Source organism: Paroedura picta, chromosome 7, assembly GCF_049243985.1.
Source record: "Paroedura picta isolate Pp20150507F chromosome 7, Ppicta_v3.0, whole genome shotgun sequence".
Lineage (NCBI taxonomy): Eukaryota > Metazoa > Chordata > Lepidosauria > Squamata > Gekkonidae > Paroedura > Paroedura picta.
In genome coordinates, this window is record NC_135375.1 from 3578286 (window position 1) to 3604079 (window position 25794).

Here is a 25794-nt window from a genome sequence, read left to right on the forward strand (position 1 = left end):
TTAGTCACCAGCGGAAAATTTAATGGCAGCCTGTCTCAGCTCTCTACCACCAACATGGCGGGCACGGGTAGGACTCGGAAGCAAACTCAGGATGAATTATATAGCTGTCCCTCTGGGCTCCTCCACTCTTCTTGAAGTGACTGGTATCCCACCTGGCGGAGACAGAAAAAGAAGAGGGTCAGGAGGGACGGAGGAGGGATTTTTAAAAGAAAATTCTAATCATACTGACCGTCCACCCCACCAGCGTCTGTCCGTAGCAGTAGGAGAGATCCAGAATCCTGCTTTCAGGAGCACCGGAAAGACGCACCACATTTGTGGCAGGGGAGGAGCTTCCTGGAATCACCACTCACTTTTTATTATTAATCAATGAATTATTATTATATTTATTATATTATTATTATATTTATAGGCTCTGTGAACAGGCTTGGGGCGGTTTAAAGATAAATCAGTAGGGGTGGCCCTGTTTGTCCGTCTGCAGCAGAGAGAATGTCGGACCCTTCAAGATCTGTTGTGTCTCTCTCCCTTTCTAGGCATAGTTTTTCCTCTTCATAAATAAAACTGTTTTGTTGTTTTAAGCTTCCAGGCACTCCACTCCCTTTGCATATTCAAACTCTGCCAACAGAACAGGAGTCCAGTTGAACCTTAAAGGCTAACAACACAGAGGGGGAGGCTTGGGGAGGGACGGCTCCCTTCTTCAGACTGCTTTTGGGGTGCAAGATGGAAGAAGACCAAGGTCATCCGGGCAGCAGTGGCTGCCTTGAGACCCCCTTCCTTCCCTTCCGGTCTTGAGAACTCAGAGGTCGGCCTGAGCAAATTTGCAGAGAGGAGAGGCTGGGGTCAAAGGGCAAAGTTTGCAGGGTCCATCTTGTGAAAGAGGCGACCTTCCAAAACATAATCTCTGCAGGGCTCATTCCAGGCTGTTTGCGCCCCTGCTGTGCTTCTGCCTGTGTCCACAGGGGCTCGGGCTAGAGTTGACCAGCGAGTGGTCAAGGCCACACAAACACCCAAAGCTGCTTTACCAGTCCACTCGCCCATTGAGGCCAGGTTGTCTACACAGACTGGCAGCAGCTCCCAGGGTCTCAGGCAAAGGGTTTTCTCATTGCACGGTAGCTCTCCTTTTAAGCCGGAGAAGCCAGGGACTGAACCTGGGACGTTTGGCGTCTCAAGCAGATGCTGCAGCCCTGGGCCAAATTCCTGCCCCCAGGGAGGGGTGCAAGTTGTTTTCAGGGCCACTGGCGTCTGGGGATTAGCCCTGCCTGCCCCCATGCTGATGGAGGAAGTGCCTCTGTCCAGGCAACAGAGATCAGTTCCCCTGGAGAAAGTGGCCACCGTGGAGGGCGGATCCCTGCATGTGAGAAGGGGGTGGAGGAAAAGGCAGGCTTTTAACGGTGGAGCAGTGGCAATTAGATTGTCTTTAATAGTCTTTAAAGACTATTTCTGGGATTTATGGAACTATGATCTGGCAACCTTATTATTGCAAGCCAATAATATGATGTAAACTGACCCAAGCCCATGCCAGGGGGTGGGGTGGGGTCACAGAAATTTAATGCAAGAGACGATGAGGATGATCTGGGGCCAAGGGACCAAGCCCTATGAAGATAGGTTGAGGGACTTGGGAATGTTCAGCCTGGAGAAAAGGAGGTTAAGAGGGGACATGATAGCCCTCTTTAAGTATTTGAAAGGTTGTCACTTGGAGGAGGGCAGGATGCTGTTTCTGCTGGCTGCAGAGGAGAGGACACGCAGTAATGGGTTTAAACTTCAAGTACAACGATATAGGCTAGATATCAGGAAAAAACTTTTCACAGTCAGAGTAGTTCAGCCGTGGAATGGGCTGCCTAAGGAGGTGGTGAGCTCCCCCTCACTGGAAGTCTTCAAGCAAAGGCTGGATACACACTTTTCTTGGATGCTTTAGGATGCTTAGGGCTGATCCTGCGTTGAGCAGGGGGTGGGACTAGATGGCCTGGATGGCCCCTTCCCACTCTATGATTCTATGACATACAGACGGACGGAGAGACACAGAGACAGATAGACAGATTAGCGAGAGAGAGAGCAGAGAGGGAGGGAGGGAGGGAGGGATAGGTAGGTAGGTCGGGAGAGAGAAAGGGAGGATAGATGGATGATAAAGAGAGATGAAAACGGAATTCGGAGCACCTGATACACATATTAATATAACGTTATATCGATATAAGAATGTCCTAGGGCAGATTTTAAAGACACAGCATGGGTAACTGAGGCAGTGACTCCAACCATCTGGAAGCCCCCTTATTGCTGAGCTCTACTGGCAGCTGCACCAGCAACGGGGGGAAGCTGAACAAGCCTGCCTCTTTTTCGAAAATGCCAACCCAGTCATCTGTGACTCCATTTAGAGTCTGGTGTCAATTTTTCTGACTTAAAAAAAAAAAAAGGTGAGATTCTGGCCTTCTATATTTGAAAAGGTGTCCAGGAAATGCACCTGTGGCCAAAAGGTCTGCTGCTTCTTTGCTCTTTATAAATCATTAGATTATATTCGAACTATTTGTTTCTCAAGTGCTTTTCTGGAAATCTCTCTCCATATGTGATACATTTTGCTTACAAGCTGCAAGTCCCCCTGGTGGCCAGAGAGGCCTCCTGCTGTCCACGAATTTCTTTTACTCTCCTTTGGCCAAAATATGGTTAGGTGCAAACTGACCAGCATTGCATTAAAAAGACCCTAAAAGTTGGGCTCGTTTGCAGCTCTGAGGATGGAATTGGGAGTTTCCCCGGACCATAATTTTAAGATTCCCTGCCCTTCTTTTTTGCATTGTGTGGGTCCTATTTGTTCTTTTATTTACTTTTGAATTTATATGCCACTGTTTGCAGTGATGCTGGCTTGCAGTGGCTGACAGGCAAAAAGGCCTACATATAAGAATATAAACCTCATCTCCAGTTACAAATATAATCCCCCAAAGAGGCAGAGCCAGCTACAAAATGGCTGCCCAGCCTCCCTTCAGTCACTCCAGGGGTAGTCAAACTGCGGCCCTCCAGATGTCCATGGTCTACAATTCCCAGAAGCCCCTGCCAGCAAATGCTGGCAGGGGCTCCTGGGAATTGTAGTCCATGGACATCTGGAGGGCCGCAGTTTGACTACCCCTGAGTCACTCAATCAAGGCCCTAGTGCTGTGGCAGTAGCTGCTGCTAAAGCAACATTTCTAAAAATCTGCCAAGCCAATCAAATCTCCAGTGGGCAACCAGAAGGTTTGCTGGACAAAAGCCCAGCCAAAGTGGAAGCCAGCAGATAACCCATAGAAAGGGGCAGGCAGCCATGTTGCAGGGAACCTCGTGGGCTCATGCAGATCTCCACAGCGCCCCCAAACCCTCGGAGGCCACCTCCCCCCCCCCATTTTGAAAGTCCCTGCAAGGTGAACTGCTGCTAGCCCCTTTCCCTTCCAGCCCCCTCCTCAAAGCTGGGTTTTAATTCCTTACTTAAGGTTCATATACGGGAAAGAAGGCAGCGGGTCGGGCATAGGTGCACATAGGGTCGTCTCTTGGTGGTGGTCGTAATACGGGAAATTCCTGGAAGAGGAGGAAGAAGAAGAGACGGCGGTTAGTGAGGAGAAAAGTGAGGGCCTTGCCCACTTCTCTCTTGCCCGGGACGGACGGACCAGATCCAAGGGGATGAAATTAATGAGAAAGAAATTCTGTCTAAACCTCCGGAAGAAGTTCCTGACAGTTAGGGTGGTTCCTCAGTGGAACAGGCTTCCTCGGAAGGTGGTGGGTTCTCCCTCTTTGGAGATGTTTAAGCAGAGGCTGGAGAGCCATCTGATGGAGAGGCTGATTCTGTGAAGGCTCAAGGGGGTGGCAGGTGACAGTAGATAAGCGATTGGGATGTGAGTGTCCTGCATGGTGCAGGGGGTTGGACTAGATGATCCAGGAGGTCCCTTCCAACTCTATGCTTCTAGAATTCTTTGGACATGGAGGGTTTCTTCTTTGCACACCAGACTGCCTTCCTCTCTTGCCTTAGCAGGTGGTGGAGCACGCATGAAGCTGCCTCCTACTGATTCAGGCCCTTGGTCCAGCAAGGTCTGTCAGCTGCTCTCCCATCACCCACTGCCTCATCCTTTCAAATGGAGACATCAAGGGTTGAAGCTGCAACCTTCTGCAGGCTAAGCAGAGGCTCTACCACTGAATCACTGTCCTCCCCATTTCAGGATAGGAGGAAACAACTGGGGGGGGGGGAGGCTGATAGCCATGAGCTTCCCCCACTTGAGAGGGCATAAACGTCCCAGTTTTGTGTTGCTTGGGCTGCCAACCTCCAGGTAACACCTGGAAACCTCCTGCTATGACCACGATAAGTTCCTCTGGAGAAAAGAGCTGCTTTGGAGGGTGACCTCTATGTCATTGTACCTCACGGAGGTCCCTGTACTCCCAGGCTCCACCCCAAATCTCCAGGAGTTTCCCAACCTGAATATGGCAACTGGACCCCCTCTTTGCTCTGCCATTGACTAGTGGGGGACTGGCAACCTTCAGTGTTTCTAGCACCACTTGTGCCCTTGCTTCCAAAGGAGACCACCCTCCCCGTTTCCTCCTGACATGCTAGACTCAAATATAAACGCCCACCCACACCCCGTGCACATGGAGGTTCCATTTAGCTAGCATGGCTAATGGCCATTGATAGCTGTACCCTCTACAGACTTCTCTAATCTTTCGATTAAATCAGCTCCTGGCCATAAACCACGCCCTGTGGTTGTGGGTGCCGTTTGTTAATTATAAATAATTGTGTGGAGCCCAGAGGAAGCAGCTGAAGGCAGAAAAGGGTTTCTCCTACAAGGTGACTCCAGCTTGGTTCAGCAAAGCCTTAAACCAGGAGTAGTCAAACTGCGGCCCTCCAGATGTCCATGGACTACAATTCCCAGGAGCCCCTGCCAGCATTCGCTGGCAGGGGCTCCTGGGAATTGTAGTCCATGGACATCTGGAGGGCCGCAGTTTGACTACCCCTGCCTTAAACACTGAAACCATCTCTGGTGTTTTGCAGAAGGGAGTGAGAAAGACAAGTTGGCAAGGTGCAGAAGATCCTTGCTATCTCAAATGTATTGCTCCCCTTTTGTTATGTGGTCTGATAGTCTCAGGGCACTTCCTTCCTTCCCTCTCTCTTCAACATGGCCTCTTTTTCCATATTGGCACCATGAGGGCAGAACAGAGTCCTGCATCTCTCTCCATCCTAGATAGTGGCAGTCTTAGAATCATGGAATCATAGAATTATAGAATTATAGAATCATAGAGTTGGAAGGGGCCATACAGGCCATCTAGTCCAACCCCCTGCTCAACGCAGGATCAGCCCTAAGCATCCTAAAGCATCCAAGAAAAGTGTGTATCCAACCTTTGCTTGAAGACTGCCAGCAGGGGGTTGGACTAGATGGCCTGTATGGTTCCTTCCAACTCTATGATTCTAGTTAGAATTTCTTAGAACTCTGCCTAGAAATGGATTTCCTAGCATGAAGTAAAATGAATGTGAAAAGACAAAGAGAAGTCTCAGGTTTCTTTGTTGATTTTCTTACCTGCACACACACATGGCTTCTGCTGTAGCTTTTAGCCACTGTGCCCTCTGCTGATTCTTATGGCCCTAATCGCCCAACTCTCTGAAGGTCAGTTGTACTAGCAGGAGATTCCAGGCACCGTCTGGGGATAAGCAACCCTTGCTTGGTGTCACTACCATATTGAGGACACCCAACCCCAGAGCTACAGAAGATCTGGATTAATGGCCAGGGGGACCCCATCAACTGCACTTCCCATGTGTATCCTACAGGGGAAGAAAGTGTAGGTTCAGGTGGGTCACTCCGTTGCTCAGAAGCAGCAGAACAAAGTTTACGTCCAGGAGGACCTTTGAGACTCACAAAGTTTTATTCTTTGTTGGTCTTAAAGGAGCCACTGGACTCAAACTTTGCAAAAAAAAAAGGTTTGTGTTCAATGTCCTTCGGTGCTCTTTCCTGAAAGATTATGGGCAGCTGGCTGTTGTGGGTTATTCAGGCTGTGTGGACATGGTCTGATCGTTTCATTTCCTGTGGTCAGCAACCTCTGGGCCAAAGTGTGGAGTGGGGTAGTCAAACTGCGGCCCTCCAGATGTCCCTGGACTACAATTCCCAGGAGCCCTTGCCAGCATTCGCTGGCGAATGCTGGCAAGGGCTCTTGGGAATTGTAGTCCATGGACATCTGGAGGGCCGCAGTTTGACTACCCCTGGTGTAAACAGTTGCTGGGCATTTAATTTACTTCTTGTGGGGGGGGGGAGTTATGCATTACATTCCTGACTTATTTGGGAGTTTGGAGTTCTTTATCAAGTCCATTAGAAAGTCTTTTTCCTGTGTCTGGGTGGAGTTCATTAGAAAGTCAGGGAATAAACTACCAGGCCATGACCATACAGCCTGGAAAACCCAGTACAACCAGTAGGCTCTGGCCATGCAATCCTTTTAAAATAATGGTCTGAAACCTTCTCTGGAAGCCAGGAACCCCACTTAAGACCCCCTCCCCGTCCCTGAGGGGGGGTTGGGGAGTGCACAAGCCGTCAAACCCTCCGAACCTTACAATCTTCTCAACTATCTGGCGGATCTGCTGTTCGTTGCTGGGCGCGCCGTCCACATAATAGTCCATTCCTCGCAAGCAGTAGTGGCGGCCGCTGCAGGGGCTGTAGTAGCCTTGGTACGGCATCCTGCCCGGGACGGTATAGCGGTGCTGGATGGACGGCAGCTGCTTCCGGGACAGACTGTTCAGCATGTTCACCACGACCTCTCGCTCTGGAGGGAAGGGGGGCAGGAGGCGGGGCGGAGAGGGGAAGAGAAGGCCGCAGGCATCAGCCCCGGGGAGCAAGAAAGGAGGGGGAACATGGGGGGACTTCCTGTGAAGCCGGCAGGGGGCAGGAAGCAGGGCAGGGCGTGGAGATGCCCAGGAATTATAATTGGTGTCCAGACAGCAAGGTCAGATCTCCCGGAGAAATGGATGCTTTGGAGCAGGGGTAGTCAAACTGCGGCCCTCCAGATGTCCATGGACTACAATTCCCAGGAACCCCCTGCCAGCGAATGCTGGCAGGGGCTCCTGGGAATTGTAGTCCATGGACATCTGGAGGGCCGCAGTTTGACTACCCCTGCTTTGGAGAGTGGACTCAAGGGCATGACACCTTGCTTGGATCTAGGGTTGCCAAACTCCAGGTGGGGGCTGGAGATCTCCGGAAATTACAACTGATCTCCAGATTCCATATCTCCATATCTATTTTTCTATTAATCCTTCCTTCCATCCATCTACCTATCCATTCAGCTATTCATCATTTGTCTATCTACTCTCTCTCTCTCTCTCATTTATTCTGCATCTTGGAAGATGGACTTCCTAAGACCCTCCGTTCTCTCTAAACCCCATTGTCTCAGACTGCACCCCCGAATCTCCAGCACTAGAAAAGACCAAGAGTCCTGGACCACCTTAAAGACTAACAAAATTTGTGGCAAGGGAAGAGGTTTCTTGAAAAAGTGTGCAGTGACTCACAAATCTCCTTCCACTGCTGAACTAGACTCCTAGAATCCTAGAGTGGGAAGGGGCCATGGAGGCCATCTAGTCCCACCCCCTGCTCAGTGCAGGATCAGCCTCCAGCATCCAGGAGAAGGATCTGTCCAGCCGCTGCTTGAAGACGGCCAGTGAGGGGGAGCTCCCCACCTCCTGAGGCAGCCCCTTCCATGGCTGAACTAGACTCCTAGAATCCTAGAGAGGGAAGGGGCCATGCAGGCCATCTAGTCCACCCCCTGCTCAGGGCAGGATCAGCCTCAAGCACCCAGGAGAAGGATCTGTCCAGCCGCTGCTTGAAGACGGCCAGTGAGGGGGAGCTCCCCACCTCCTCAGGCAGCCCTTCTACCATTGAACTACTTGGACTGTGCATTTTTTTTCTTGATATCTAGCTGATACTCTTCTACCCATAGTTTAAACCAATGACTGTGGGTTCTCTCCTCTGCCGCCAGTTGGAACCACTTCCATCTCTTGCTTTTTTCTGCTGCTGCAGACAGACTCTCACGCCCACCCCACCCCCCCATCTTGCTCTGCGTGAAGCAGTGAGCAGGGATACTGAAAGGTTCTCCCCTGCTGCAAATTGTCTTGAAGGTGCTGCTGGGCTCTGGCTCTTTTCCCTCGCTGCAGGTAGACACACCTGGCCACCCATCTTGAGCAAATCTGAGGTCCCTTCCCTTCCCGAAGCCCTCCCTCCTCAGCGTCCACCCCCAAATCCCCAGAATTTCCCAACCCAGAGCTGGCAACCCTATTTGGAGCTCGTCTCCAGTCTAGAGAGATCAGTTCCCCTGGAGAAAATGGCGTTCTCAGGGGGAGGCGGTGAATTCGACAGCGTTTTCCCATGCTAAGGCCTTCCTTCCCCTCCCCAAACCCTCCCTCCCCTGGCTCCACCCTCAAATCTCTGGGAATTTTATAACCCACCCTTGGCACACCTGTCTCAGTGGCTGCCCTGCCAGCTGTGCACGCCATGGGCCACACACATCATTACTCCGGGAGCCAAGCGTTATGGGGTGCACGGTGCTGACCAGTGGTGTCCCTAGCCTGTGCTTGCACTGTCCCAGAAGCAGGCAGCCGGCCTCATGATTTTGGACTGGAGCAGACTGGAGTGTGTTTGTGGGTGCAGGAGGGTGTCTCAGGCACCACGATGGCTCCAGCCATTTGCTCTCCAGGTTTCAGGTAGCCGTACCAGTGAGGCAAGAGAAGGGCAGCCGTTATGATGAAGGGGTTGGAGCCCTTCCCTACAGGAAAAGGCTGGAGAGTCAGGGACTTTCTGTTTGGAAAACAGAGGACCAGGGGGCTGTGTGCCTGTTGTATGACAGAAGGCCGCAGAGAGTTGAGAAAGAGAAATTTTTCTCCCTCTCCCAAAGGACTAGAACTTGAGGGCATCTCATGAAGCTGATGGGCAGTAGATTCAAAGCGGACAAAAGGAAAGACTACTTTACACAGAGAGGGCCCGAAATGTGGAATTTGCTGCTAGAGGACAGAGTGACGGCCACAGGAGGAGACAGCTTTCAAAGGGGATGAGTGAGCTTCATGGGGGACTAAATTTTCCAATAGCTACTAGTCATGGTGACTGGGGGAACCTCCACATTCAGAGGCACTCCTCTGCGTCAGAGAGCCAGGAGGCAACATCAGGGGAAGAACTTGGCCTCTTTGCCCTGGGGCTGGCCCCCCAGAGGAATTGCTTGACTACTGAGTGAGACAGGAGGCTGGACTAGATGGACCCTCACTCGTCTGATCCAGCAGGGCTCTCCTGAGGGTCTTAAGATTGTCCTTCCTCCGTCTCCTGCCCCGTTTCCTTGCTCAGATGCCTGAATTACCGTAACTATTGAGCCGTTCTGGTTTTGGAGGGTACTGCATGGGCATCCCACGAAGGATGGTCTCCATCCCGGAGTCCTGCAAGGAGAAATCGGATGGCATGAGCTCCTTTCGGCACAGAATCCTGAGGGAAGGGCGGTGAGCAGTCTGGGATGGGGTGGCGTCAAAGGCAGGGACAGAATTTCAGGCATGAACTTGAAGCTGCCTTCTGCTGAATTAGCCCCTTGGCCCATGAAGGTCAGTATTGTCTGCTCAGACTGGCAGCAGCTCTCCAGGGTCTCAGGTGGAGGTCTTTCCCATCCCCTCCTGCCTGGTCCGTTTAACAAGAGACAAACACTGGGACACCCCTGCCTGCCCACCCACTCACAGTCTGCCTAAGTTCATAAGATCAGCCTCTCCGTCAGATGGCTCTCCAGCCTCTGCTTAAAAATCTCCAAAGATGGAGAACCCACCACCTCCTGAGGAAGCCTGTTCCACTGAGAAACCGCTCTAACTGTCAGGAACTTCTTCCGGATGTTGAGAAGGAATTTCTTTTGAATTAATTTCATCTCATTGGTTCTGGTCTGTCCCTCTGGGGCAAGAGAGAACAACTCTGCTACATGGCAGCCTTTTAAATACTTGAAGATGGTTATCAGATCCGCTCCCAGCCGTCTCCTCTCCAGGCTAAACAAACCAAGCTCCCCCAACCTTTCCTCCTACGTCTTGGTCTCCAAACCTCTCACCATCTTTGTTGTCCTCCTCTGGACACGCTCCAGTTTGTCTACATCCCTCTTCAACTGGGGTGCCCAAAACTGAACACACACTACTCCAGAGCCAGAAAGCCAGCTTGGTGTAATGGTCAGGAGTGCAGACTTCTAATCTGGCAAGTTGGGTTTGATTCCCTGCTCCTCCTCCACGTGCAGCCAGCTGGGTGACCTTGGGCCAGTCACAGCACTGATAAAGCTGTTCTGACCAAACAGTAATATCAGGACTCTCTCAGCCTCTCCTACCTCCCAGCAGAGAAAAGTGGCATATAAGAACCAACTCTTCTTCTTCTTCTTCTTCTTCTTCTTCTTCTAAGTGTCGCAGACATGGCCTGAGAGATGCCTGTGAGAACGGTACCAGGCAGAATGGGGCCAGGGTCTTATTCATGCCTGTGAGCATTCACATATGAAGCAAGGGTTTATCTAATTTTGAGGCCAAATGAAGCAAGCAAAGGAGAGATCAACACTCTCCTTCCGCCCTCTTAATCCCCCCACAGCCTGGAGAGAAAGGGGGAGGGGGGATTCACTACCAAAGTGGGGCCAGCAAGTCACTTCCACCTGAGGCCTGAGCAGTTTCGTTCACCACCCTACCTGCTGGGCCTATTTTTACCCTGCACTTCCTCCAAGCAGGGATGCCAGCTCCGGGTTGAGAAATTCCTGGAGCTTTGGGGGTGAAGCCTGGGGAGGGTGCTCAGTGGGACCACCCAGTCTGCCCTCCCAAGCAGGGAAACTCATCTCTTGTAATTCCTGGAGGTCTCCAGGCCTCACCCAGAGATGAGTAACCCTAGTTAAAGATCGCATGGCAGACCTCTCCCCCCCCCCTTTCTGTTCTCAGAATGAGGGGTCAGGAGAGGATGGCTGGCCAATGCCCAATTCCCAGCTGGCTTGGGATTTGAACCCGCCTCTCCCCAGTTCTGGTTGAGCATACCACCCAGTGTGCCCAAAGAAACATGGATGCCAGCTGCAGACAGGAGAGGAACCTGAGTGGAGCAGAACCAGGCATGCCAACAACCTGGAGAAAAACCGCCCTGTGCCTTTAACAGAGGATGAGAAGGATTTTTAAAAATCTCTGTTAACAGGCGAGACTTTATTCTCTCTAGGTTGTTAAGAACCCTGCAGAGAGGGAGTGTAAAGAAGTGTGGGTGAGCCAGGGAGAGAGACAGGGGGCCAATAAAGAGTTCCCCCAAAACTACTTAGGGGGGCGGAACAGCATCTCACAATGTTGTGACATCAATTCCATGTGTGCAACTGGAAATGACACCATCACAGTCCATCATGCACTTGATGATATCAGAGAAAAAGACTCATTCTGGTGAGCCTCTGCCCCTGGTCTTCCAGGGGTTGCCAGTCATGGGGGGGGCCCCTCCAATACAGCTTAGCCTCATGTCTGTCAGGGAAGACGCATGAAAACTCCTCTTCCAGGGGCAAAGGCAGCCGTCCTCCCCAGGGAAAGGGCCTTCCTCCCCTGCTGCCCCCAGGTCAGAAAGGGCCCACAGGGATTACCCTGGGTATCCGCGGGAGGTAGGTGGTGTATCTGTTCCACGTCGCGCTGTTGTAGGGCCCGGTTCTCCACGTCGCGTACCTGTCGTCTCCAACGAAGACCGGATTGTACTTCTCTGCAATTTAAGGAGAAGACCGTATTCATTGGGGGGGTGTCAACAGAATGGCCGGCAGAGCCACAGAGGAAGGGGAGGGTGGGATCGAGACAAGAAAAGGGCCGGTAAGGAACGCCATCTGCCAAGAGCGCCTTGTTGGGCTCACCCTTGCCAAATCTGGATTGGGAAATTGCTGGAGATTGGGGGCTGGAGCCTGGGGAGGGGAGGATTTAGGGGGGGGGCTGGAATGCCAGAGAGGCCTCCCTCCCAGTAGGGTCACAACGTCACAGATAATGGCAGAAGGAATCCCGGTTGTAATGCCATACAACCCACCCTCTAAAGCAGGGGTAGTCAACCTGTGGTCCTCCAGATGTCCATGGACTACAATTCCCATGAGCCCCTGCCAGCATTTGCTGGCAGGGGCTCATGGGAATTGTAGTCCATGGACATCTGGAGGACCACAGGTTGACTACCCCTGCTCTAAAGCATCTGTTTTCTCCAGAGGAACGGATCTCTGTAGTCTGGAAGATGAGCTGTAATTCTGGGGGATCCCCAAGTCCCACCTGGAGGCTGGCAATACACAGTTAAGGTGGGGCTAAACTTCTGGTTTCTAGGCAGAGAACTCCAGAAGCCTTCCTGCAGTTGTCCTCTCCCAAGCACCAAGAAGACAGAACATCTCCACCCCAGACATCTCCACATAAGAACGTAAGAGAAGCCGTGTTGGATCAGGCCAATGGCCCATCCTGTCCAACACTCTGTGTCACACAGGGGCCATCAGGAGGTCTACCAGTGGGGCCAGAACTCCAGAAGCCCTCCCACTGTTGCCCCCCAAGCAACAAGAAGACAGAGCATAATCCCCCCCCCCAACATAAGAGAAGCCATGTTGGATCAGGCCAATGGCCCATCCAGTCCAACACTCTGTGTCACACAGGGACCAAAAGGCCAAGGACCACCAGGGGGTCCACCCGTGGGGCCAGAACTCCAGGAGCCCATTGATGCAACTGCTTGTACCTTGCTTTCCCCCTGTGCATTGGACTCAAATGGCCAGAGCGAAGCCTGGCACAGCCTTTGGTTACCAGCTCCTGGCTGGGGAATTTCTGGAGACTACTGGGTGAAGCCTGGACTTGGGGCATGAGGCATTTCAGTGATGTCCAGGGCCACAGAGTCCGCACTCCGAAGCATCCCTTCTCCAGGGGAACTGATTTCTCTAGTCTGGAGATCACCAGGCCTGATTCCTACAGGTCCTACTGTGCCTCTATTATGGTCTGGCACATCTGGTCCTCTGCATATCAACAGGAGCCCTCTTGGAGTGACCACCAAGGATGGAGAGCCAGACCCACAGGGGTTGGAGAAGGAAGTAGCAGCGCCTACCTTCTTCTCTGGTCACCCAGTACTTGTACGGCCGATAAGCTGTTGGTTCCATGGAATTCTTGTAGGTGTATTCCTGAACTGCCTTCTTCACCATCTTCTCCAGATGTGCCTGATCTACCTGGCTGTCCACTCTGGGCACCGTCAAACCCTGACAGGCAGCAAGGAGACACGTCAGTGCATTGCAGGAGGACCCCCAACATTATAGGGAGCGGGGAGCAGAGATGGTGGTGGATGCTGGTTTTGTCCCAGTAAGTAAGAACAGTGAGGAGCACAGTTCATATGTGGAGCACAGAAAAGTCAATTGCACATGGCAGAGGGATCCGAATGTCTAAAACTCATAACATTTGACAGCTTGCTGATATGTTATGTTCATAGAATCCTAGAATCATAGCGTTGGAAGGGGCCACAAAGGTCATTTTGTCCAAACCCCTGCTCAGTGCAGGATCAGGGGTTAAGAAACCCCTGAAACATTCTTGAGGCTTTGAGAATCCCAAAAAGGGGTCCAATCATCCAGAATATGGTTCTGAAGCATAGTTGTGTACTTGCCCACCCCCTGCTCAGTGCAGGATCAGCCTCAAGCATCCAGGAGAAGGATCTGTCCAGCCGCTGCTTGAAGACGGCCAGTGAGGGGGAGCTCCCCACCTCCTTAGGCAGCCCCTTCCACTGCTGAACTAGACTCCTAGAATCCTAGAGTGGGAAGGGGCCATGCAGGCCATCTAGTCCCACCCCCTGCTCAATGCAGGATCAGCCTCCAGCATCCAGGGGAAGGATCTGTCCAGCCGCTGCTTGAAGACGGCCAGTGAGGGGGAGCTCCCCACCTCCTTAGGCAGCCCCTTCCACTGCTGAACTAGACTCCTAGAATCCCAGAGTGGGAAGGGGCCATGCAGGCCATCTAGTCCCACTCCCTGCTCAGTGTAGGATCAGCCTCAAGCATCCAGGAGAAGGAACTGTCCAGCTCCTGCTTGAAGACGGCCAGTGAGGGGGAGCTCCCCACCTCCTTAGGCAGCCCCTTCCACTGCTGAACTAGACTCCCAGAATCCTAGAGTGGGAAGGGGCCACGCAGGCCATCTAGTCCCACCCCCTGCTCAGTGCAGGATCAGCCTCAGGCATCCAGGAGAAGGATCTGTCCAGCCGCTGCTTGAAGACCGCCAGTGAGGGGGAGCTCCCCACCTCCTTAGGCAGCCCCTTCCACTGCTGAACTAGACTCCCAGAATCCTAGAGTGGGAAGGGGCCACGCAGGCCATCTAGTCCCACCCCCTGCTCAGTGCAGGATCAGCCTCAGGCATCCAGGAGAAGGATCTGTCCAGCCGCTGCTTGAAGACCGCCAGTGAGGGGGAGCTCCCCACCTCCTTAGGCAGCCCCTTCCACTGCTGAACTAGACTCCCAGAATCCTAGAGTGGGAAGGGGCCACGCAGGCCATCTAGTCCCACCCCCTGCTCAGTGCAGGATCAGCCTCAGGCATCCAGGAGAAGGATCTGTCCAGCCGCTGCTTGAAGACGGCCAGTGAGGGGGAGCTCCCCACCTCCTTAGGCAGCCCCTTCCACTGCTGAACTAGACTCCCAGAATCCTAGAGTGGGAAGGGGCCATGGAGTCCATCTAGTCCCACCCCCTGCTCAGGGCAGGATCAGCCTCCAGCATCCAGGAGAAGGATCTGTCCAGCCGCTGCTTGAAGATGGCCAGTGAGGGGGAGCTCCCCACCTCCTCAGGCAGCCCCTTCCACTGCTGAACTAGACTCCTAGAATCCTAGAGTGGGAAGGGGCCACGCAGGCCATCTAGTCCCACCCCCTGCTCAGTGCAGGATCAGCCTCCAGCATCCAAGAGAAGGATCTGTCCAGCCGCTGCTTGAAGACGGCCAGTGAGGGGGAGCTCCCCACCTCCTTAGGCAGCCCCTTCCACTGCTGAACTAGACTCCTAGAATCCTAGAGTGGGAAGGGGCCACGCAGGCCATCTAGTCCCACCCCCTGCTCAGTGCAGGATCAGCCTCAGGCATCCAGGAGAAGGATCTGTCCAGCCGCTGCTTGAAGACCGCCAGTGAGGGGGAGCTCCCCACCTCCTTAGGCAGCCCCTTCCACTGCTGAACTAGACTCCCAGAATCCTAGAGTGGGAAGGGGCCACGCAGGCCATCTAGTCCCACCCCCTGCTCAGTGCAGGATCAGCCTCAGGCATCCAGGAGAAGGATCTGTCCAGCCGCTGCTTGAAGACCGCCAGTGAGGGGGAGCTCCCCACCTCCTTAGGCAGCCCCTTCCACTGCTGAACTAGACTCCCAGAATCCTAGAGTGGGAAGGGGCCACGCAGGCCATCTAGTCCCACCCCCTGCTCAGTGCAGGATCAGCCTCCAGCATCCAAGAGAAGGATCTGTCCAGCCACTGCTTGAAGACGGCCAGTGAGGGGGAGCTCCCCACCTCCTTAGGCAGCCCCTTCCACTGCTGAACTAGACTCCTAGAATCCTAGAGTGGGAAGGGGCCATGCAGGCCATCTAGTCCCACCCCCTGCTCTGTGCAGGATCAGCCTCCAGCATCCAAGAGAAGGATCTGTCCAGCCACTGCTTGAAGACGGCCAGTGAGGGGGAGCTCCCCACCTCCTTAGGCAGCCCCTTCCACTGCTGAACTAGACTCCTAGAATCCTAGAGTGGGAAGGGGCCATGCAGGCCATCTAGTCCCTCCCCCTGCTCAGTGCAGGATCAGCCTCCAGCATCCAAGAGAAGGATCTGTCCAGCCACTGCTTGAGGACAGCCAGTGAGGGGGATCTCCCCACCTCATTAGGCAGCCCATCCCACTGCTGACCTAGACTCACAGAATCCTAGATTGTGGCTGAGGTCTTTCACATCCTTTTAACTGGATGGGGGCTCAAAGCAGAAGCTCTCCCACTAAGCTCCTACCCAAATTTATCCCAGTAGACACTTTGGTGAGTTGGATCCGGCTTCATCCAGTACTTATTTATGTTTTTTTTTTTTAATGTATACCCCACTTCTCACAACAATGTTATCTCAAGGCGGCTTACAGAATAATAAAATCATAAAACAGCGTATCCCATTAAAACAACAATAACATTGATCACAGCACCCCACAGTTATGCTGGTAAATGGTCATCTCCCCAACCCAGCTCCACTGATTGCAACCAAGGACCAATGTCCCGATCTTTCTTGTAACCCTGGGGTGCTCGGATAGGGCAAGACCCCCTTTGTGCAGCAGCTCTAGATGTCCATGGCAATATCCCCTCCAAATACTCACCAGGGCCGACCCTGTTTAGCTTCCGAGATCTGAGAAGCTCAAGACAGTCTGGGCCAGCCAGGTCTGGCCAACCAAGGACCAGGCTCACTGCCCTGACATCTACATTGGGTTGCCAACCTTTGGGAAGAGGCGGGCACAGGAGTCACCAGAGAAGGGCCTCTCTTACCTCTTCCTTGTTCATTCACCAGCGTTTGCAGTCCTGACTAGCTGCTGCAAGGGTTGCCAGTTTCCAGGTGGGGCCTGGAGAGCTCCTGGGATCACCACTGAGATCAACTCTCCTGGAGAAAATGCCTGTTTTGGAGGGTGGAGTCTACAAAGTGGAACCTCGCTGAACTCTGCTCTCTTCCAGCCTTGCCCTCTGTCCCCTGGAGTTTTCCAACCAACACTTGGCAACCCAAGTTACTACACTGAGTCGCTGTGCTGTTTAAGAAGCTCTCTTGCCTTCCCAGGAACTGCGATGTTGTCACAGCCTGTGTAGCCAGGGAGACTGCAATGCAGAGGGAGGGAATTCTTTGTATTTGGTTCAGGTTGCCCTTGGCATTTACCTGTTGAGGTTACTTTTTCCAGGAGCACAAGAAAGGCGAATTGATCCCCCAAGCGGCAGCCAGCCAAAACCCCACACGGAAGGGGCTAGGAAGAGGACTTCTGCTTGGGCATTATGCTTTTACAATGAAGGGTGTTGAGGTTTTTTTTTTTATGGAAAAGCAGGAGATAGATTTGCAAAAGGAAAACGTTGAATGATATTGTGACCTATTTCAAACATTTTAGGCTGACAGTGAGGGGACTGGGATTCCCCAAGGTTTTCTACTCCTTGGCTTCGTCATCAACCCAACAGGAGACTGAGAACAAGAGACTGGGTTGGGAAAGGCAGCCGAAGAGAAGCTAGAAAAGAGCAGGAAACAGATTGCCAGATTTTAATAGAAAATAGATTCCAATATTAGAATAAATCAGTTGATAAAATGGAATGAAAATCATGAGCTATCTGAAAGGTTGTCACTTGGAGGAGGGCAGGATGCTGTTTCTGTTGGCTGCAGAGGAAAGGACACGCAGTAATGGGTTTAAACTTCAAGTACAACGATATGGGCTAGATATCAGGAAAAAAATTTCACAGTCAGAGTAGTTCAGCGGTGGAATAGGCTGCCTAAGGAGGTGGTGAGCTCCCCCTCACTGGCAGTCTTCAAGCAAAGGTTGGGTACACACATTTCTTGGATGCTTTAGGATGCTTAGGGCTGATCCTGCGTTGAGCAGGGGGTGGGACTAGATGGCCTGTATGGACCCTTCCAACTCTATGATTCTATGATTCTATGTAAATGATGGAAATTTTATATTTCATTTTATTATTTTGGAAAAGATATATTGTGACATTATCAGCTTGATATTCATATTTCTGGGAATGAAACATGTTGTGTGTATTCTCTCTTATTTTCATGTCTTTCTCTTTTTAGAATAAATACAATCTATATAATAAAAAAGCCATATAAGTTGATTCTGGATCAAATCAAGAATAAGAATGCTTTTATACCCTGCTTTTCTCTCCCTGAAGGAGTTTCACAGTGGCTTCCAATGGCCTTCCCTTTCCTCTCCCCACAACAGACACCCTGTGAGGGAGGGGAGGCTGAGAGAGCCCTGAGATTACTGAAGAAGAAGAAGAGTTGGTTCTTATATCCTTATATCCAAAGGAGTCTCAAAGCAGCTTCCAATCCCCTTTCCTCTCCCCACCACAGACACTCTGTGAGGGAGGTGGGGCTGAGAGAGCCCTGATATGAAGAAGAAGAAGAAGAGTTGGTTCTTATATGCTGCTTCTCTCTACCCAAAGGAGTTTCAAAGTGGCTTACAGTCGCCTTCCCTTTCCTCTCCCCACAACAGACACCCTGTGAGGCAGGTGGGGCTGAGAGAGCTCTGTGAGAACAGCTTCTATCAGGGCTGTGATGAGCCCAAAGTCACCCAACCAGCTGCATGTGGAGGAGGAGGAGTGGGGAAGCAGGCCCAGCTCTCCAGACTGCAGGCAGCTTTTGTTAACCACTGCACCAGTCTGAACTCTCCCTCGAAACTAAGACAAGAGGCCTAAGGTGACCGTCCTTTGGTTGGGTTATGAGTAGACAAGAGTCCCTGGAAAAACACAATCATGCTGGGAAGGTGGCAGGAAAAGAGGAAAGCCCAACCAGAGTCCCCCCATCACGAATGCTGCAGCCCTCAGGTGGCAAGACTTGAGCTGGGGGCCGTCAAAGAAAGGACAGATCCGGAAGTCATTCATCTGTAGGGTCATCCCGGGTAAGAAGTCCAAGAAAATCCACTTTTTCTTAAAAGTGCTGTCAGTCTGCTGCCTCTCCGCTCAACTCAGGCTCCCCCAAGGGAGAGAAAATTCCAAACATGAAGCATTTTAGACAGATGTCCCCTGAGGGCCTGTGGCTAGTAACCCAGGAGTCAGGGTGCAGGGTGGGGGCTTTGGTTATTTCGGAAGGGTGAAAAACAGTTCTAGGAAGGGCTGGGGAGGGGACAGGATTTATTAGAAAATGAATTCATGTTGATTGACAGAGCAGGAAAGCTGAACTGCCCCAAGCCTATAGCTAAAATAGACACGACTCTGGTTAGAGCTGCAGTGATGATCAGAATACAAGTCCCTGAGATCCAACCCCTTCGCCTCCCATCCACGACCCAGCCTCCCCTTTTGGTGCACCAGTTTTACCGGAGTGCTGACACCTGAACACATGAAGCTGCTATCTACTGAATCCAACCCCTGGCCCACCAATATCTACTCAGACTGGCTGCAGCTCTCCAGGGTCTCAGGCAGAGGTCTTTCACATTGTCTACTGCCTGGTCCTTAACGGAAGATACCAGGGATTGAACCTGGGACCTTCTGCTTGTCGAGATGACGCTCTGCCACGGAGCCACAGGGTCATGGTTAGCCAGCCCTGTGAGTTTTCTGAAGCTGAGCAGGGTCACGGCTGATTTGGGAAGGGAGACCACCAGGGAAATCCAGGGTTGCTCCACAGTGGAAGGCCATGTGAAGGCACCTTTTGCCTTGGAAACCCCCAGAACGTCCTGATTTGATGGTTCTTCTCGCTGCAAAGTTCCAAGCTCTCGCACCTGTTCCGGGGTCTTGCTAAAAACACTGGACATTCTCTTTCCCACAGACCACCCCCCCCCTGGAAGGGGGTCAGCGGGACCTGGCAGCAGAGCCATGTGTTACTTTACCTTGGAGAGTGGTGACTTTGTGCTCCACGCCTTGTGGGGGGGCTCCTGGTAGCTCTCCTTGGTCATGCACGGCACTCGGTAGGAGTCCGTGTAGGTGCTGATGGGGGTGTCTGTTTTATGCCCAAAGACAAACATCTCGCCAAAGGAAAGGGCTGCCTTGGAGCAAAACTATCGACAACTCTTGAGGGTCCCTAGAAAAAGGGGCTGGGGGCGTGCCTGTCCACGAAGGAGGTCTGCCTGCAAAACCAACCTTCCCTCCCACAGATAAGAAAATAAAAGGGGAAATCTTTGTAACTCTGATAATAAACTACAGCCTGTGAATGGCTTTCAAATCTCAAGCCCTGTCCCCCCCCCCTTCCCTGTCACTAACTCTTCCTGCGTCAGCTGTGATGTCACAGTCAGAAAGGGCAGCCATAACACAGGTGAGCTGGGGGAAATTTGGTCCAGCCTATGGGGCAAGGGGACAATGCCCCAAGGGTGACGCTTCGGAATACGGGAGCTTTTCCTAAGGATTTTGAATGCACACAATTGTGGGGGCTGTAGCTCGGCGGTAGAACCTCCGCTTGGCCTGCAGAAGGTCCCAGGTTCAATTCTTGGCATCTCCAGTTAAAGGACCAGGCAGGAGGGGATGGGAAAGACCTCAGTCTGAGACCCTGGAAAGCTGCTGCCAGTCTGAGGAGACAAGGGTGGACCCACCTGATGCCCCCTGGGTTTGGGCCACTGTCTGACACAGAGTGTTGAACCGGATGGGCCTGTGGCCTTAGCCAACATGGCTTCTCTTATGTTTTTATGTCTGGGGCAAGGATGCTCTGTCTTCTTGGTGCTTGTGGGGCAACTGTGGGAGGGCTCCTGGAGTTCTGGCCCTCATGGTGGAACTCCTGATGGCACCTGGGTTTTGGCCACTGCATGACACATGAGTGTTGGACTGGATTGGCCATGGGCCTTATCCAACATGGCTTCTCTTATGTTCTTAAGGGTCTGATCCCATGCAAGGCAACCTCATCAGCATTGCTAGGAGTTCTCTGCTCCAACATCTGGTTCTCCATACAGCCAGCTGTTTCCCAGAACCTCCCCGCAAGACATAAAGGAAAAAATGGCCCTCGTCTGGTTTTATTTGTTTGTTTTGCTCCCTAACTGAAATAAAACAGTGCCAACCGACTTGGGTGTGTTTATTCTAATAAAAGAGGGTGACGTACAGGCTGCACGATTACATGCGGGAGGTGTAAGGAACAGTTCAGCTGCACGTGTCGTTCCAGGGTCAGGGCTCTGCCTGGTCCCCCCTGAGACTTCCCAGAGCTCCCAGCCACAGCTCCCTCCACGTAAATGGAGATCCCAGAGAGGGAGTGTGGGGCTTTCTGCACCCCAAAGAGGTGCTTAGGTTCAGGCCCAGAACCTAAGTGGGACTTTTCCCATGTTGTTACGTCCGCTGCAATTCTTTATTTCTAGGACTGGGTTTCATGCCTGCACTCCTTTAGAATCATAGAGTGGGAAGGGGCCATAGAGGCCATCTAGTCCAACCCCCTGCTCAACGCAGGATCAGCCCAGAGCATCCTAAAGCATCCAAGAAAAGTGTGTCTCCAACCTTTGCTTGAAGACTGCCAGTGAGGGGGAGCTCACCACCTCCTTAGGCAGCGTATTCAGTTCTATTTTGGGGCAGTGTTTCATTAGCCCAGGTTTTCTCAACTTTGTTACTGTTGAGAACCCCAGGAAACATTTTTCAGGCTTTGAGAAACCCCAGAAGGGGTGCAATCGTGCAGAATACGATTGGGAAACGGAGCTGTAGACACGCCCACCCAGGGCCCCTCCCCTTCCCACCCCCTCCAGGCCCATCATTGGCCATTTTGGGAGAGGTGGGTGGGTTGAGACAACCATATATGGTTATATCACCTAATAAATGTGTAACATTTCTTTTTAAAAACTATTAAAATTAATTAATTCCCGCCCATTCAGAAAACTCTTCCAGGGCTGCATGAAGCCCTGGCTGAGAAAGCAGCATGCACGAGGAATGACTCAGTTATTAATCATTCCCAATGTATAATATTTTATGTATTTGCAGTCTGCTTTGATGGCCCTTGTGGCAGAGATTCTCTCCAACCCTGAGATAGGGTCACATGACATGCAAATATTGAATTTGCAACGTGGCTACAGGTCAATTTCTTTTTCAGCCGCAATTAGTTGATTATTGGAAGGACAAAATTGCAGGGGACCCCACATGCGCCCTAAGGGCCGTGCAGAAAGAGAAGCAGAATATATTTGGTCTGTTCAGAGAGGCTGAAGCCAATTGTGGAATGTTTGAGTCCAGGAGCCCCTGAAAGACTAACTAAATTGGTGGCAGGGGAGGAGCTTCCATGCCTCACGGATCACTATTTGTTAGTCGTAGTATGGCAGAGCTACGCACAGGAAGCCTTTATAATAATATAACATATAACATTTGTGGCAGGGGAGGAGCTTCCATGACTCACGGATCACTATTTACTTATCTTATTGCAAAGTTAGGCACAGGAAAAATCTAATAATATAAACTAGATAGCCAAGTAAGTGAAACAAGCCGGTTGGGCAACTTCCCTAAATACTAATATCTAAGTGTTATATCTAACTTTTAAGGGGTGCAATTCTAGCTCATGGTTACCTCCTCCTGGTGCTCCCCGGTTAACGTTAAAGAGCTCAAATTTTTGGCTGCTGGAGAATTGTAGGAATTCATGGCTATACAACACCCATGGAAACCTAGGGAAGATTTGGTATTTATGCCCTGCATTTCACTGTCTGAAGGAGCCTGAAAGTGGCATACAAACCCCTTTCCCTTCCTCTCCCCACAACAGACACCTCTGAGGTAGGTGGGGCTGAGAGAACTCTGAGAGAACTGTTCTATGAAAACTTTTCTAACAGGGCTGTGACTGGCCCAGAGTCACCCAGCTGGCTGCACGTGGAGGAGCAGGGAATCGAACCTGGCTCACCAGATTAGAAGCTACTGCTCTTAACCACACTGGCTCTCTTCACTTCTTCCGTACCTCACAGAATCTGCCACAAATGTTGTTAGTTGTTTGGGTGTTCCTGGACTCTTGCTCCTTTCTGTCGCTACAAACAGACTCACACGGCCACCCATCCTGATCTATATAATGCTACTGTGTCATTTGTGAGCTATCCCAGATATCATTCAGACTTGGCTGCTTCAAAGCACTGTATGCGGGGCTGCCCTTGAAGTCTATCTGGAAACCTCAGTTGGTTCAGACCATGACAGACAGATTTATTCATTCTATCTGGCTGGCTGGAATACTGTTGGCTGGTATTAAAAAGCTCTCTGTATATTCTCAGGAACAATTCAGGCAGATGGTTTGGATCTGGTTTAGGGCCAGGAGAACTGGAGGACGGCCTATGCCTTTACGAACCTATTAATGCCTCAAGATCTGTTTTACGGGATCTCTCTGCTTTTGGTATTTATGCTGGTTATGACTGAAGGTGTTGTCCTTAGAGAGATTATTCTCTCTAAGGACCTTCAGCTGGTACCCACGTTGGCAGCTTTGACAGACACAATTAAAATAGAGTTATTATCCACATGGCTAATGGAATGATGACATGTACCTCTCTGGCTTTTATCAGGTTTCCTGTTTCTTTACTATATTTATAATTTGACTTTCTCACTGAGACTCAAAACGTGGTGGATCCTACCCCTATCCGACTGCTCCACTGAGCAAAGCTTATTAATTTAGAAGGAGGAGAGTTGTTTTTTATACGCTGCTTTTCACTACCCGATAGAATCGCAAAGTGGCTTAAAATTGCCATCGCTTCCTCTCCCCACCCCAGACAACCTGTGGAGTAGGTGGAGCTGAGAGAGCTCTTGGAGAACTGTAACTGGCCAAAGGTCACCCAACTGGCTGCGTGTGGAGGAGGGGTAGAAAATCAACCCCCCTGGTTCTCCAGATTAGAAGCTTCACCACAATATCAAATTTAATATTTTTTTACCTCACCTTTCCTACTAGCTCTGGTTTAAAGCCCTCTCCAGCTCCAAAGAGCCTTCCTCCAACGCCCATTGGAGAAAGAGCTACTTAAATAAGGTTACTCAGAGGAGGGCTGGATCCAACCCAGGGGAAGCCAATGCAATCAATGGGATGACACAATGAATAAGGAAGGAACTGGGTGACCTGGGATGGCAGAAAGCGGGACAACTACCAGCCCACCCACAGTGCCCAGATGATGCCCCCTGAAGAAGAGCTGGTTTTTATACCCTGCTTTTCACAGCCCAGAGGAGTCTCAAAGTGGCTTCCCATCGCCTTCCCTTTTCTCTCCCGACAGCAGACATGTGAGGGGGGTGGGGCTGAGAGAGCTCTGATAGGACTGCTCGGTAGGGACAGCACAATCAGGACTGTGACTAGCCTAAAGTCACTCAGCTGGCAGCATGTGGAGGATGAGTGTGGAATCAAGCCTGGCTTGCCCGATCAGATGCCACCGCTCTTAACCACTATACCGAGGTGGTCAAACTCTGGCTCTCCAGATGTGCATGGACTAAAATTGTAGTCTATGAACATCTGGAGAGCTACAGTTTGGCCACCCTTGCAACCTTGCTGGCTATTAGGGAAGGGATGGAGAATAAAACAGCCAATATTGTAATGTTCCTATACAGATGTATGGTGCAGAATCATCCAGGACAGGGGTAGTCAACCTGTGGTCCTCCAGATGCCCATGGACTACAGTTCCAACGAGCCCCTGCCAGCGTTTGCTGGCAGGGGCTCATGGGAATTGTAGTCCATGGACATCTGGAGGACCACAGGTTGACTACCCATGATCCAGGATACTATGTCGAATTATGGTCATTGCACCTCCAAAAGGACATGGCAGAGTTGACAAAACGACAGAGGGTGGCAGCCAAGATAATTAGGGGGTTGTAACTCTCCCCTGGGAGGAGAGCTGAGGAGCCTGGGACAACTAAAGGGGGGGGGGATATGAGAGAGGATTATAAAATCCTGCATGGGCTGGAAAGAGTTGATAAAAAGAATGTTTCTCCCTCTCCCCAGAGAGTAGAACTTGAGGGTCTCTGAGATGCTGCTGAACTCCAAGCTAGCTGGGGCAGCTTCCTTTTGAACCCTCCTGCGTGCGGCTCTGGCAGCCTCACTCCAAGAGGACCGGGTAGAGCTGGAGAGAGCACAGAGGGGGCCACCAAGATGCTGTAGGGGCTGCAGCGCCTTCCCTAGGAGGAAAGGCTGAAGAGCCAGGGACCGCAAAGGGGGGGCACGAGAGAGGTTTATGAAATTAGCCGTAAGAGAAGCCTTTCTCCCTCTCCCAAAATACCTGACCTTGAGGGCATCCGGTGAAGCTAAGGGGCAGTCAGTCCAGGATGGAAATACTACTTGACACAGAGAGGGAATTCACAGCCAGAGGATATAGTGATGGCCACAGGAATAAACAGGTTTCAAAGGGGATTAGAGAGATTAGTGGGGGGTAAATCAGTCCAGGGCCTATTCTGCACACAATAGATAATGCACTTTCAATGCACTTTCGAAGTAGATTTTCCTGTTCTGCACAGGAAGATCCAGCTGCCAAAGCACAGTGAAAGTGCATTATCCTATGTGTGCAGAATGAGCCCAGGGATACTAGTCATGGAGACTGAGGGGAATCTCCACATTCAGACGTGCTAAATCCATCTAGTCTGGCATTCTGTCTCACCCAGTGGCCATTGAGTTTCTCTAGAGGGACAACAACACGGCCGAGACCTTCATAAGAACCTCTGAAGAGCCCTGCTGGATCTGATCAGTGGGGGGGTCCATCTAGTCCAGCCTCCCGTCTCACACATACTTGTGGACTATAAGCTAAGGATGAGCAGACAGTGGGACGTGGCAGGAAAGAAGGCCAACGCAGTATTAAACTGTATCAACAGAGGCGTCACATCAAAATCACACGATGTCTTAGTCCCGTGGCCTGTCCAAGCCTTCCTTCCACTTGCAGCTTGGGGGTCTAACTGAGGTGCACCTGGTGTGGGGCCACGGCGTTCTGGAGTCTTACCTGCGTCACAAACTTGTTTTCGCTCCACAGGGCCAACGGAGGGTCCTCAAAGGCTTTCTTGACGGTGTTCGGAGGCCGGTAGGAGTCCGTGTAGGTGCTGATGGGCGTCTTGGTCTTGCGGGCAAACAGGAACATTTTGACGGGTCGGTCTTCCTTCAGAGATCTCGAAAACCTCCACGCAGATCACAGGGGCAGCTGGCGGGGAGCACGTCATCGGCAGAGACGCCCAGAGTCCGGATGGCATTTAATTTCAGAACCTTTCCTCTGCGAGTGGTGAGAAGGGGAGAGGGGCTCTTCATGCCGGTGGGGCAGAATTGGTGAATGTTTCTTTTGCAGGCTCACAGCCCCTTTCC

At 51.6% G+C, this 25794-nt stretch overlaps 1 protein-coding gene across 3 annotated transcripts; it reads right to left on the reverse strand.

Annotated features, from left to right (window-relative positions):
- Window positions 1–25794, reverse strand: SPMIP6 (sperm microtubule inner protein 6). 3 transcript variants are annotated; one of them, XM_077346387.1, is made up of 7 exons: window positions 25442–25794; window positions 13023–13170; window positions 11560–11672; window positions 9316–9391; window positions 6531–6744; window positions 3442–3531; window positions 1–152 (listed from the first exon to the last, which is right to left on the reverse strand). In XM_077346387.1, exons 1-7 carry the CDS (start codon window positions 25574–25576, stop codon window positions 44–46), a joined length of 885 nt encoding a protein of 294 aa, XP_077202502.1. In that variant the 5' UTR covers window positions 25577–25794; the 3' UTR covers window positions 1–43. The 3 variants fall into 3 exon arrangements, with proteins under 3 accessions (XP_077202502.1, XP_077202504.1, XP_077202505.1); XM_077346389.1 differs by having other exon boundaries at window positions 6536–6744; window positions 25442–25792; XM_077346390.1 differs by lacking the exon at window positions 25442–25794 and adding an exon at window positions 16419–16621.